Source organism: Ambystoma mexicanum, chromosome 5q (genome assembly GCF_040938575.1).
Source record: "Ambystoma mexicanum isolate Mex_15411 chromosome 5q, UKY_AmexF1_1, whole genome shotgun sequence".
NCBI classification, from domain to species: Eukaryota; Metazoa; Chordata; class Amphibia; order Caudata; family Ambystomatidae; genus Ambystoma; species Ambystoma mexicanum.
This window is the reverse complement of record NC_090933.1, coordinates 782161761-782176158: the sequence shown is the minus strand read 5'-3', so window position 1 is coordinate 782176158 and position 14398 is coordinate 782161761. Positions and strand designations below refer to the sequence as shown.

Sequence of the window (14398 nt, the reverse complement as noted above, 5' to 3'; positions counted from 1 at the left end):
CTACGGGGTATTTAAGGGTTGGGTGAAGGTTCTGGAGCAGGCGATGGTTGGGACGCGTGTCTGACCCCGCCCTCCCACCCCTTTGTTATGGTATGTCAGGATTCCGGCTTGAATTTTTATTTGGGGGGGGTTCCTCTTCATTTAGCGGGGCTGGTTTCCTGTTTTTTCTCATGTATGGGTTTAGTATCTGTTATGTTCTTATTGGTTTTGGGCAGTTTTTCTGTGACAGGTTAGGGCATTAGTTGGGAAATTTGTGATGTAAAAATTCTGTTGCTGATGTGGCAGGTCAGGCTGGCTGCTGGTCAGAGGGAGGGGAGTTTGGGTAGAAGGGAGTTTAAGGGTTTGTAGTTGCTTAGTTGCTGGGGGCATGGCCCCTTTAGCTGTGGGGAGAGGGAAGCACAATGGGGGAATGGCACCGGAAAGGATGGGGGAGGTGCTGTTTGCACAAACGTGCTGCCTCGGGGAACAGGTATTGAACCTGGAGGGGCATGGCCCTGGCGAGAAAGCGGGACGCCTTGTGAAGTTTAAGGAGACGCTAGGGAACAAGGGATAGTTAGGAAGGAAGGGGAACTATTTAATTATTTATTTGTTGAAGAAAATGCAAGTGTTGAGTTAATAATTGGTTGCTTAAAAATGTTGTTAGTCTGTAAGGCCAGGAGAGCCAGGTAAGCGGTTATTTGTAAGCTTTGGCTTGTCACATTAAAGCAGCCTTTTCCGCCATAAGCGAGTCTGGGTGTTTTGTGCAATAAGCCAAAACAAAATGAATTGCGCACCAATTAAAACAGCACAGTGCAATTTGACACTGGCTTAGGGCTCGAGTGAATCACCATCGTGAGACCCAACAAAAAAAAAACAAATTGTCCTGTGACAGGGACTTAAAAGCACTGCTAATGACCAGTTAAAGCCACACCCCTGCCAGCAAGGTGTGGCGGTTCGGTCTGCAGATTCCAGGCTTGCTGGCCAACCTACAGCTGCCCCATATCTACAGGGTATGTATGGGTTCATCTCACAGCATAACTCATGGCGTCTGGACTCCACTTTGCAAACCCCCGTGGCACCCTCCTGCTACCGTCAGATGCCAATAGAGTCAGACATGAAGGGGTTTGAATACAAGCATCCAGGGTCACACTGGTCAGCAGTTGCTTTCTAACAAGCGAAAGATCAGGTAGGTAGCACAGGCCTACACATCCTTACAGCCGCTTCTCAAGGAGGCAGCTCCAAAAATCTCCATCATTTACCCCACATGGTACTTCTACTACCTCTCCCTGTGTTGCTGACGCTCCACAAAATGTTGCCTAACTCCAGAGCAAACCCTCTGTAAAAAGCTGTCACCAACAGCCTATCACTTGACCGCACACGAATATTATGCCAGCTCAAGGAGGCAGAGTGCTATAGGCTGAGCGAGTACCACGAGGTCTCGTATCGAGAAGCGGGAGACAGCAGGGGTGCAATGTATGGCTCAGCTGTTCGGCTCAAGCCTTTGATATCCCCACTTCCAGACACAGTCAGAGTCACCTGACCAGGACCGCACTCCATAGCAGCAGGTGCTGTGTCCTGCATGGGGTAAGTCCAGGAGAGTTGCTAGGTCTGGAAAAGACCCGGGGCTAAGCTGATGTCGGAACTGTTGGGACTGGGGGCTAGCTAGTCTTGGCTGTAGCTCCTGAGATTCTATCTGGGGCTACAACCAAAAGATCAGGGGCTACAGCCCCCTTAGCCCCCCCCTAGCAACGCCCCTGGGTAAGTCATTTCATTTTGGCTCACACTTCATGTAAAATCTACTTGTAAACATTGAGGTAAGTTAATAATGAACCACAAGCCACACAATCGCTGCAATGTGAAATGATCCACTCCAGGCAATGGTCAATTTCCATTGGTAGCAAAAGTGAGGCCAACCAGCAGTGCCATTCCAGGCATTTGCACTGGAAGGGTTTTGTTGTTGCTTGCCACACCAATCTGCAGTGCAGACCATTTGCCCGCAAGTAGCCACCGTGAAGTTTAAAGAGGGGTTGGGGGTTGACAAGACAATGCTAAAGCCACTTGGTGCAGGCATTCCAACGCACAACTGAACCGGCCCCAAATAAAGTCAAGCGGCCCCAATAATGCCACATGATCAAGTCCAGAGTTGTTTTATTTAAGAAAGAAACATAGCAGATTAGGGCCATCAATAACAGTTAAAATAAAAAGGCAAGCTAAAAGGAAAAGAAAAAAAAGAAAAAAGGTTCTGTAGTGCAGGCTCATGGAACTGAGCTTCTCCTTGAAAGTACACGTCCAGTTTGGACTCCTCATACTTTCTCATAGGTCCGAACGCACTTCACATCACCCATGATGCAGGTCTAGGAAGAGAAGAAACACAAGTCAACCAGAGGGCAGCAAAAGCTTAAAGAATCGACTGCAAAAACTGGGCGGTGTTGACAGAAATCGGGCACATCGTGAAGTCGCCCCCAAACTACATGGGTTATATTCCATCAAGGGTTCAGAGCGACACCAAGAGTTCAGATGTCACTCACAAACCCCTTGGTGGAAACATATGCAGATTTAGGGTTTTCATATTGTGTAGCACTACCTGCACCCTTAACTCCTCCTATCAAGCTTGCCTTTGCACCCTCTGCCGTCTACATGCACCAGCACGACATGCAGTGAGGGGGGGGGAGCCACAGACAAGTGGCGCGGGCACTGGGATCCCAACTTCCCTTGGGTCTTACAAGGCCCAAGAGAGAACCTGCCGTGCACCCTGCTGTGATGTCACAGCTCCCCTCCTCGCCCACTCTCTTCCCCTCCTTTTGAGTAAATTGTTCTACATACTGTACCACTGGTTTGTTTCATGTTTGTAAATATGCTTCTTTCATTATTGTACCTTGTTATTCTGTAAAGCGCTTTGGAGTAAAGCGCTGTATAAACTCATAACCGGATGTTCCCAAGGGAGCATTCACAAGAAAGTAGTAAACTAGTTTCCATAATCCTACATCCAAAACCCATGACATCTTCGGAAACACTGAAGGGGGGGTTGCGTGCAAGAGATTCTAGGGGCAATCCTGACTGTCCCTCATGCCACCTCCACGGGTAGAGCACTGCACACGCAGCCTTCAGTGTCAGGATGGATCCTGCCACAGGCCTGTGTGCAAGGGAGATGCACCAGAAGACCTTTGCAACAGTTCCCTCCGCCGCCCAAGTCACCCTTAATGGCTTTTCTGCAGCAAGCCGTAGCCATCGTTCAGTCGGACACACTAAGCCCCGTACGACTACACCCCTAGGGTTCTTGGTTTGGCTAGCAGCTCAGAAAGGGTGCGTTGCATGCAGGTTGGCAACTGCCATTCCATGACAAGGGACACAAGACGGATTGCTCAACGATGTACACAATTGACACTTCCACCGCTCCCAAAGAATGCCACGCCTTCCAAAGTGCTTCAAAGAACAGGTGCACGACCCCCCTCCCCTGGGCTTAGTTCACATGTATATGCACGTTAAGGACTCCCTTCACATCAAATCACTCACCACAATAAGTTTCCCATCCTTCAGCTCCCTTCTGATGGTGGTTTCCTTGCCATCCCACTTCTGATGTTGAACCAGAACGCCATTCTCGCACGTGATGATTGTCTGGGGGGGGGAGAAAAGAGCGTTTACTCCCTTGGATACATTCCACAACCCCTAGGCAGTAGTTTGCAGGATAAAGGGATAGGACAGCCTTCTGAACAGTCACGCATGCTCTCAAACAGTATCAGGGTGTTCCCAAGCGCCACGCCCCGGCTGCACCTGCCCTGTGCAAATACTGCAGATCCGACCTGGCAGGGACGGCAGCAAGGAGACCAGAAGGAGTGCGCACAGCGTGGCAGCTAGAAACGGACGAGAACGGGGATGCTTGCACAGTGAGAACGCGAAAAGAGAACCACATCAGTAGAGACAATGGTGGTCCGGCATTTTCTTCCATGAGGCCCTGCCGCCACCCTCCTGCACGCAGCAGAGCGCAGCAGCAGAGGTGCACGCCAGGGATGGCAGCAGAGGTGTATGCCAGGGATGGCCCACCTGTTACGAGAAGCTCCTTCTCCTTCCACTGCGGGCAGTGAGTGTCTACAAATGGGACCACTGCTGCCCCAATCTTCCCGTCCCATGGATTTCAGTGGTTTTGGGGGGGGGGTGGGGGCAGACAGGCTGTAGGAAAGGCGAGCAGAATTGCTCCGCAAGAAGAGGCGCTAAACCAATAGCGGTGTTCACATGTACATTCATTTGCCAGTGGGCCAAGCTCAAATCACGGCGCGTGCTGAAGTGCCAGTTGCCACCATGTGACATTAGGCTAGCGGTCTAGCTTTAACAACGGATATATTTAGCTGTGGCACAAAGCCTGCAACCAAAGGCCCATGGCGTTTGATCTCTGTACAAAGCAGCATTTATCAGTGTGCCACCTCCAAGTCCCAACTACCTGGGCTGCAAACATTATATACAGTGCTTTAGGTGGGATTGGAACGAGGAGGGGGATGGGGGTTTGCTCTAGTTAGGGGTGTGGCCTAAGGACGTCGATTAGGGGGGCGGCTGGTAAAAGAGGTGGAGCTGGGGCACACTGGCATCATTACCTTTGATGCGCCCAGCCCCTCCTTTTAAACAAAAGGGGCTGTGCACAGCAAAAGGTGTGATACCGGTGTGCTCCAGCTCGCACCAGCAGTCAGCCCTTTAATTCAAGGAGCCCGCTTTAACCACGGGCTCCTTGAATTAAAGGGCTGCCTGCTACTGGTGTCTATGTACTTGAAACAGTAGGAGGGCTGGAGGGCCCAGTCTTTTTTTTTTTATCAGACCGCCCAGTCTCTCCTTTTGTTTCGAGTAACTAGTCATGACCCAGCATTAGTTACTCGAAACAAAAGGAGAGCTGGGCAGTCCAGCCCTCCTCCTGTTTCGAGTACATAGACATCAGGCAGCCCGCACTGCACGGTTACACCTGCTGCTTGCAGGCGTCAGTACTTCGGTTTCGAAAAAAAGAAAAAGGCAATGCCTTTTCTTTTTTCTAAACTGAAGTGCTCACACCTGCAGGCAGCTTGTGTAACCGTGCAGCCTCTTACACGGGCTGCCTAAGGAGTCAGCTGGCTGGGGCTATTCGGGTGGGGGGTGGGCCCCGGGGGCGGGGGGGCCAGTAGAGACACATACGCTGAACTGTACTGCATGCCACCCAAGAGGGACCGGGGTTAGAAGGATCCTATGGTTGCTCTTGTGTCCGAGGAGGGGGTGGGGGCAAGTGAAAACATTATGTGAAGTAAAGTAAGAATCCCCATATGTGTTACTCCCCCCTACTCCGCTACTCTGCTCTCCCCCCCCCACCCCAGGGGAGGAAAAGTGGCTGCCCCAACTGTCCCTTCCCTCTTGGCCTCTCCAGGGGTTCCCTCACGAGACAGACATGCAGTAGAGTAAGAGTATCTACAAGCCACACTCCCCACCCCACCATGAAATCCTTGTCTCCCACCGCCCCAATGTAACCGGTTAGTGGTACCTTTCAGTGAGTTAAACACATTGCTGAGCTGCCTAAGTAATTAGAGGTTAACCGGTGACCCCCTCAGGTAAATAAGACCCATCATTTGCGTTCTACAACCATCTTCCCATAAACATGCAGGCGTGCATTCGTGCAGACCACATACAACAAAAATACACCAGAGAAAATACAACGGAGAGTTCAAATGGGAACTAGAGTCCTTATGTCAGGTGTGGTATACTATATATGTGTACAGAAGTGCCATGATCACTAAACTAAGTGCAAGATATGTGGCCCACTCTTAACAGCTAGGGACACCATCAAGAAAAAGACCCTCACACTGAGAAATACCTAGGTCAGTTGGCATGTAAAGAGAACAAGAGTAATAACTTGGAACCCTTCTGTGTTTCCCCCCACCCCCTTCACCAAGTAGCGCCTATACTAGAAATGCAGGGTTAAGCCCTATTTGAAATGACAGCATGAAGGGCTCCTTGCAATTTCAGTAGTGAAGACTTTGCAACCCTCCCACCTGCCCTAAATGATATGCTCCCGACAGCTGTTGCAACAGTACTGAAGCAGTGGAATAGCTTATTGTACCAAACTGGTCCCGCCACTGCATCTACTCAAACCATTTAGGAGTGATTTGTAAAAAGTGGAGAGCATCTGATAGTACAGGGTGTGGGAAACCAGTGGTCGAGTGCTCCGGGGTACATAAATAGGCAGTCTGGCATAGCTGTTGCGACCCATTGCTTGGTGTGGATTGCCACGACCAATAGGTAAATGAAGCTTTAGATTTTAGCCCACAAGCCTAGATTCCCCTACATTCACCTGGTGTAATCGGAACCCAAAACAAAGTATTTCTTGGAAAAGAAGGCCCTCTCCATTAATTCAGTACCAGACCAAACACCTGAAGAGTGTTAATCCCCAAGCAGACAAACACTGCCTACAGAAAGGAGTGCTCAGAAACCTCCATGGTTGCAGAGGTGCTTTCTGCGAGGAAAGCCATTCACTCTTGCCAATTCCCCTGGAATTAAACAAAAAAGGATGTGGTGGGGGTAAATCAGAATGGGGGAGGGGGGCAGTAAGCGTCTCTGGCCTAGGGTAATCTAGTATCTCCATATTATCTGGTGGGCTGACAACAGTTTCTTAAGGTCTATAATGGTGGGACAGTGGAAAGGACACAGCTTCCAGGACATCATCTCCTCTGCTAATATTGTCAGGACACCTCCAAGCAAGTCAACATTGGCCAAAATTAAGAGCTTGAAGGAATTTGGACTATGTAAACCACCCATCCGTCTTGTGATAGTGACCAAAACTCGAGCACCTACAAAGTAAGGAAAGACTACGCATATGGAGGGGGGGTGGCTTGAGAACCTCTTGACACAGACAGAACATTATTGTACCTGATGAGGCGAAGCAAAAATAAATAAAAGCAAACAGGCACAGCGTAGTTTGCTGTGCATAAATAGTTAGAGAGCATATTTTAGATTTGGTTAGGAGAGTACTGGTATGTTCTCTCCAAGTACATTTTATTAAGATGCTTGCATTGCTGGTAATTGCAAATATCGCACACTCTTGCATGGATCCAAGATTGGGCTATCTAGCCCAATTGCTTATGTAAAGTTGGTTGCAGTCGGCAAGGCTTTAGGGCCCTACAGCGTCAGCCATGGCTTCAAGTTAACCCCGTAAAATGTGTCAACTCAGGTTTCCTGACATCCAGCTCACCTTTTTTTTTAGGACTCCCCCATTTTATTCCATGAGAGCTAATGAAGAATGGGCCACAGGTTGAGAATTAAGCGGCCAGCTTGGGGTGCTCAATCGCCAGAGCACATACCCATTTAGTGTTGTCAGGCAAACTGCTTGTTGCTGAAGAGATTCGTTAAATAAAAAAAAAAGAAGGAATAGCCATGACCCTCCCAATGAGGACCATCCAGGTAATTGCAGAGGCCGTGGAGTGAACCTTGACTGACATCTTTAAAGAAGTTCATAAAGCTTAATCCTACCACGCTATACTACTTTACAATGTTACTGTGCCACTACCTCAAACAGCATAAACCTTGTCCGAGGGCATGCAGGCACTCCCAGGAACACAGGAGCTTAATCTTGAAGGCATGAGCTGGAAACATCGTGCGTTATAGACTGAGATAGCAGTACTGTGGCAAGAATGGTGCGGCTATAAAACAGGGAAACTATGCAAGGACGTGCTTGGCGTGGAGGTGTTGCGGGTGCATATGTACGAGTTCGGGTGGGGCTTGGAACTGGCCAACGCACGTTGCTCTGCAACTTAGACTTCATCTGGGCTAAGAAAATGAAGGCATACAGGATACTAGAAGTTCCCTGTACAGTTTACAAAGGTCAGCTTAAAGTTAGAAGGGTTCGTAATAAAAACAAAATCCTGGTCATGTCATTTCATGTCATGTGACAGCAGTCTGCGGATCTACATAATACCATTATGCACCATGTATTCTGAACAGGAGTAAACTTGCTTCTTGTTAGAAATATGGCCAGTGTAAAATGGTTATGTTACGTTGACAGAAAACTAGGGGGAAAAACTTACAAGCTCAAACAATATGTAACCTGAAGCAATTCCCTATACAAGCGAGGCTCATGAACCAATGCTTAAAATTACAAAAAATGATTTGCAGACTTAAGCTGGTCATGACTTCCCATGTTGGCTGTGTTTCACTGTACCTCAACTAAGGAATATATATATATACACACACACACACACACACACACACACACAGACACACACACACACACAATGACTGAGCAAGCTGGTCACAGATGCGCGTTCTGCAACCAAAAGACTCAAGGAAAGGATGTAGCTCACACCTTTCCAATGACAGCAACATGAAGCTTTGCCTTTGAGAGCAAGGCTACGAACATGAAGTTGACATTTGTAAAGGAACAATTCTACAGAATATTTAGCATTTATGATCAATGCTCTGAGGTCCGAGGAAGCACGCGTTGGCAAGAGGCATGAACTTTAGCACACATTGTTGCAGGTAGAGATGGTCATGAATGTAGTCACTTGCAGTCTGCCAGACCTTCACAATAACATGGATGATCATTGGGAAGAGCAGTTTTCACACACGTAAAAAGGCTAGTAACTGTGAGAAGGGTAAAAGTGGAAATTGGCAAATCCATCTAAAGTGAGTAAATAAACAAGTGCAAGGTCTTAGTCGGGTTACATTCCACATAAGAATGTGCAGGCAAAATGGTTTCCTGAATGCTTATCACTCGCCCGCCCCCCACCACCCCTCCCCACTTGAATGACCTCCATGAAAACCGTGGAGGTTAGAGCTTGAGCAGGAGACGGCGGCTGATTCAGTATTAAAGAGCAGGCCCAAGTACATACATTCTGTTAGTGTCTCAACTAAGACTCCCTCAAGAAATCCCGACTGCCCCCCCCCTCCAACACCTGTTCCCCTGGTCCGAGTGGACATCAGAAATGGCCGGGAAGGTCCGTGGTTAGCCCATTCGTCACTTGGAATGCAGGCAACAGGCCCAGCAGTTTGAGTAGGGCCGAGTCAATCGTTAGGATCACGTTCAGGCCCTGCCCAAAGGCTACCCAGGACAGGCAAGGAAAGCATTAAGGGGTTAAGGAAAGTGGACAGAGCACCAAGTCTCCCAACTGCATGCCAATGTCCATGGCCCATGCAATGACCGCTCCCTCCCCAAATCAAATGCACCCCATCATGACAAAGGCAGCAGGAAGAGTGGGGAGAGGGGAGAATGCAGGCATGAAGGGGAGTCTCTTGTAGGGTCCCAAAAGCCCCCCACCCAATCCAATGAAGCCCATCCACCAGCAAGAGCCACTAGGTTGGCCCTCGTGGCGAGACTCCCGGTCCTCACCTTAGTTTTCCTGCTGTCTGCTGTGGTCTCCTCAAATTCCTCACCGAGTTTGAAATCGATCTCCGTAGACTTGAAGGTACTCTCCGTTTTGAGGCAATACTTCTCCCCATTTTTACAAATGATCACATTGGGTTTCACCATCGCTGCCGCCTTCCTCGTGGGAAAGGGCACGCCTGCCAAGTAGATAACAAAACACACACATCAATGATTGCATTGCACTATGGCCTGCGGATACTAAAGGTAGGAAAAACCCGAGAGTTGGCGTGATACACTTTTGGACATGACCATAGACACCCTGTCGGTCAGTAATCAATGTGGCGGGTCCTGGTCCAAGGTGGTTTAAGAATCTGGTGCCCAGGTACACCAAAGTAATAGAAGTGCGCCCATTTGAAAACTAGGCCATGCCCACAAGGAAAAGTTCAAAGGAACTGCAACACGATTTGCCAATAACGTAACCCGTGTAGGCTGGGTGTAGGACCACGCCTCCATTCTTCAGTATTCCTACAAGCCCTCGCCCACAGGGGCCTACTGGCGAGTGGCGCAGTTCAGAGCACGACCGGAGCCTGCGACTACTGAACAGAGGGCACTTCAGTTCTGGCACGAACCCCCGTCCCCTCCCCCCAGCCACCCTCTGCCTCTGCATGCACTAACGTCTTAATGAGTTGAAAGTATGGTGTGTGCCGATACAAGTTAGCACTATCCTGTGACTGAGAATTGGTACCACGTGTGTTCTAATGGAAGTGTACACGAGACATATATGTGTTCTGGTAGTAGACATGCGCCCTCGCTCTGAAAGTGTCACCATTAGAAATAAGTGCAGGGCTGTGTATACAGTTTCTCCATAATGGAGCCTCAAGAGTCACCATTTAAGACTAGACTCCAGAAAGTTCACGCGCAAACCGTGCAAGATGGTGTGAGACATCGGGCGATGCGTCATTTTCACCCACCAGTTTGCACTTGGGCCGAATCGACCAACACGCAGGGCACCGTTTCCCGCAAGAACTCCAAAATCGATAGGGAGAGTTGGAGGAGTATGCTTTAAAGTTGTAATTATGAGGTAAGTCACACACAGTTCTGTTGAATGTTACCCACTTGATGATATTATATGGCATGTATGCTATGATATGGCATTTAATGCGAGCGCCTACACAAGTGTTTCAAGGCGCGATGAAAAGAAACTAGAAGTTCAAACCCACCTCCTTCATAGTTCTGTGAGGAGAGCCGTGCACTATTCTGTGGCAGATCCAGGAAATGCGTTCCAGCCAGGGTTAGACACTACCCCTTACACGCCTCGGAACAGAGTTCTATCTAAACAGGACTAGAAGTGTATGGAGGGGCTTGGTGTAGATTAGAACTGATATTACCCCCCCCCCCCACCCCCCGCCGCCCACTGGTAGACCCGGGTATAGCGCTGCAACCTTGGGACCAGTCATTTCGGGGCGGGCGAGAGTCCACTGAACCGGTGTTCGCAACTTCTTGGCCCGCCCGGCATTTGGTACATGCCGTGAAGGGGGCAAGATGACACGCACCGCACGCACCATTTCATTCCGTGCGGGTGGCACTTGGCTTGGGCCACACACACGCGCGCCTCGGCGGAGTGTCGTGCGTGTTTTGGGAGGGGGCCGGGGGGGGATAGGGGGAGGGGGGGCGCACCTGCCTGCCTGCCTGAGCGCGCGCCCTGGCCCCTCTCACCGATGCTCTGCATGTACTCGTCGAAGCCCTCGCTGCTGCACAGCTTCCAGGTCCCGAGCAGGTGGTCGGCCATTTCGCGGCGGATTCGGCGCGGCACGGGGGGGGGCGGTTATGGGCACAGGTCAGGAGGCGGCTTGAGGCGGTGTAATCCACGGGGCGCTGCAGCGCGGCCTTTTAAAGCGGGAGCGGGCTCTCGCCATCACGCCCCCGGCAATAGGCGGCCCCAACACGCCCCTAGCCGGGAAGTGCCGGGTCAGCAGCATTAGCCAGCCAGCCAGCCAGGCCCAAGCCGGGCGAGACACCAGGGGGACGGAGCGGCACTGGGGGACAGGGCACGGGCGGACAGGCCGCCTTTCCCGAAGAGCATCACATGCGCCCCCCCTCGCCCCCACCGCAGTCTCTGGCCGCGTGCACAGCGCGCATGGCCAGAGCTAGAAAACAGAAATGCAACCACTCCGGCTAAAGCCACCAGATGAATCCAGCAGACCATCCCCGACCTTTCCCTTCACAACTTATCCGTGCTTATTAACCTCGTGTGTTGATTGGAAGTTCACCAAAAGTACAACACCCAGAATGCACTGCTCTGAAAGCCAAGGCTGGAAACGTGGTGCCCTGGCCACGCAAAATCTGGCAGCGCCCTACAAAAGTACCAATTGGTGTATGGGATGCAAACCCCACAGGATGAGGACAAGAAGGCGACATGTGGGCCTATTCCTGGAGCCCTGTGCTAGATTTACTTGGTGTTTTGGTGGCCCTCCAGCAGCAGCAGGGATAGGGAGCCGCAAAGGTGCAGGGGGACAAATCACAGAGGGGAGAGGAGGCGGCCAATGGGCGTAATTTTAGTGGGCGAGCAGGGATGCTTTTCCCCCGCCCCCAACTTTCATGGCACACCATGTTGTCCCCATTCATTTGGCTGGGGCACATTTTCTTCAGATGTCATGTCCCCCCGCCCCCACCACCAACATTTTCTGAAAAGTTACTCCACTAAGGCGCCCACAGCACGATCATCCACCAGTGCTGGTGGCCACAAAGGGGTGTTGGGTGACAAGCCCCTGACTCTGGGCCGGTGCAACCATCTTCCTGGCCACCATGTCTGGCCTAGCACAGCCTGACCCAGTGCACCCCCGACAAGCAGTGGCGCTTTACCATCACTAGCATAGCCGACTCTTGGTGGTGGTACTAGAGTTCAGGGTGTGATGCCATTTCGGCAGAGTGATCAAGTGGCACAGTGAGTAGGACTCGCTTTGATATCCGTGCAGAGCCTGCTAACGCAGGTTCGAATCCCGGCAGGACCAAAACTCAGCCTTTCACAGCTTTTCATCTTTCCGAGGTCGATAAATGAGCACCACACACTGTGGGTAATAATAAGCAGCCCTCAGATACCTGAGGGTCCGTGGCGCTATATAAATGCCAAATTATTAATATTACAAACATACTGCATGCATATCCTGACCTCTTTCAGTTGGGCGGAGCCAAATAAATTGAGCATGAAAGAAAAATGAAACGTTTACTGCTGCAATGCTCTCAACTACTGCTATAAGGATCAAAGACTCCACCATATTTCCAATGCCGCTCCGGCCACATGATTGTACCGAGCTGGCTGAGATATCTACATTGTCTGAGGATGCAGTGGACAGTGGTGTGGTCCTTCATGAAATGGGTCAGGTGTTTCCACTCATGTAGCCTTCGGCCAGGTGATGCTTGTTCATTTTTATGAAAGTAAAAGATCTCAATTTGGTGTAAATTAGGCACATCCTATAGTGTGAGACAATGAACTCTGCACTAAATATCCATTCACATTGAATGCTGGCCAGGGCTGGGCTGGCCTCTAGGGAACTCTGGAGATTTCCCACTAGGCCTATGCACCCTGGCCAGGGCTGGGCTGGCCTCTAGGGAACTCTGGAGATTTCCCGCTAGGCCTCTGCACCCTGGCCAGGGCTGGGCTGGCCTCTAGGGAACTCTGGAGATTTCCCGCTAGGCCTCTGCATCTTGGCCAGGGGTGGGCTGGCCTCTAGGGAACTCTGGAGATTTGCCGGTAGGCCTCTGCACCCTGGCCAGGGCTGGGCTGGCCTCTAGGGAACTCTGGAGATTTCCCGGTAGGCCTCTGCACCCTGGCCAGGGCTGGGCTGGCCTCTAGGGAACTCTGGAGATTTCCTACTAGGCCTCTGCACCCTGGCTAGGGCTGGGCTGGCCTCTAGGGAACTCTGGAGATTTCCCGCTATGCCTCTGCACCCTGGCCAGGGCTGGGCTGGCCTCTAGGGAACTCTGGAGATTTCCCGCTAGGCCTCTGCACCCTGGCCAGGGCTGGGCTGGCTTCTAGGGAACTCTGGAGATTTCCCGCTAGGCCTCTGCACCCTGGCCAGGGCTGGCCTCTAGGGAACTCTGGAGATTTCCCACTAGGCCTATGCACCCTGGCCAGGGCTGGGCTGGCCTCTAGGGAACTCTGGAGATTTCCCGCTAGGCCTCTGCACCGTGGCCAGGGCTGGGCTGGCCTCTAGGGAACTCTGGAGATTTCCCGCTAGGCCTCTGCACCTTGGCCAGGGCTGGGCTGGCCTCTAGGGAACTCTGGAGATTTGCCGGTAGGCCTCTGCACCCTGGCCAGGGCTGGGCTGGCCTCTAGGGAACTCTGGAGATTTCCCGGTATGCCTCTGCACCCTGGCCAGGGCTGGGCTGGCCTCTAGGGAACTCTGAAGATTTCCCACTAGGCCTCTGCACCCTGGCTAGGGCTGGGCTGGCCTCTAGGGAACTCTGGAGATTTCCCGCTATGCCTCTGCACCCTGGCCAGGGCTGGGCTGGCCTCTAGGGAACTCTGGAGATTTCCCGCTAGGCCTCTGCACCCTGGCCAGGGCTGGGCTGGCCTCTAGGGAACTCTGGAGATTTCCCGCTAGGCCTCTGCACCCTGGCCAGGGCTGGCCTCTAGGGAACTCTGGAGATTTGCCGGTAGGCCTCTGCACCCTGGCCAGGGCTGGGCTGGCCTCTAGGGAACTCTGGAGATTTCCCGGTAGGCCTCTGCACCCTGGCCAGGGCTGGGCTGGCCTCTAGGGAACTCTGGAGATTTCCCGGTATGCCTCTGCACCCTGGCCAGGGCTGGGCTGGCCTCTAGGGAACTCTGGAGATTTCCCGCTATGCCTCTGCACCCTGGCCAGGGCTGGGCTGGCCTCTAGGGAACTCTGGAGATTTCACGCTATGCCTCTGCACCCTGGCCAGGGCTGGGCTGGCCTCTAGGGAACTCTGGAGATTTGCCGGTAGGCCTCTGCACCCTGGCCAGGGCTGGGCTGGCCTCTAGGGAACTCTGGAGATTTCCCGGTAGGCCTCTGCACCCTGGCCAGGGCTGGTCTGGCCTCTAGGGAACTCTGGAGATTTCCCGCTATGCCTCTGCACCCTGGCCAGGGCTGGTCT

At 51.8% G+C, this 14398-nt stretch overlaps 1 protein-coding gene across 2 annotated transcripts in view; it reads right to left on the bottom strand.

Moving 5' to 3' along the window:
- Positions 1–2110: 2110 nt before the first annotated feature.
- LOC138497664 (myelin P2 protein-like) overlaps positions 2111–14398 on the bottom strand; it is a 44738-nt gene continuing 32450 nt past the window's right edge. Inside the window, exons 1-4 of one of the 2 annotated variants that reach the window (XM_069621270.1) lie at positions 11000–11162; positions 9308–9480; positions 3493–3594; positions 2111–2333 (exon numbers count right to left, since the gene is read on the bottom strand). In XM_069621270.1, the coding sequence (XP_069477371.1) occupies positions 2283–2333; positions 3493–3594; positions 9308–9480; positions 11000–11072 (399 nt within the window). In that variant the 5' untranslated portion in view covers positions 11073–11162 and the 3' untranslated portion in view covers positions 2111–2282. Of the gene's footprint in view, positions 2334–3492; positions 3595–9307; positions 9481–10999; positions 11163–14398 lie in introns of those variants that run through there. The other variant, XM_069621271.1, reaches the window with a different exon arrangement.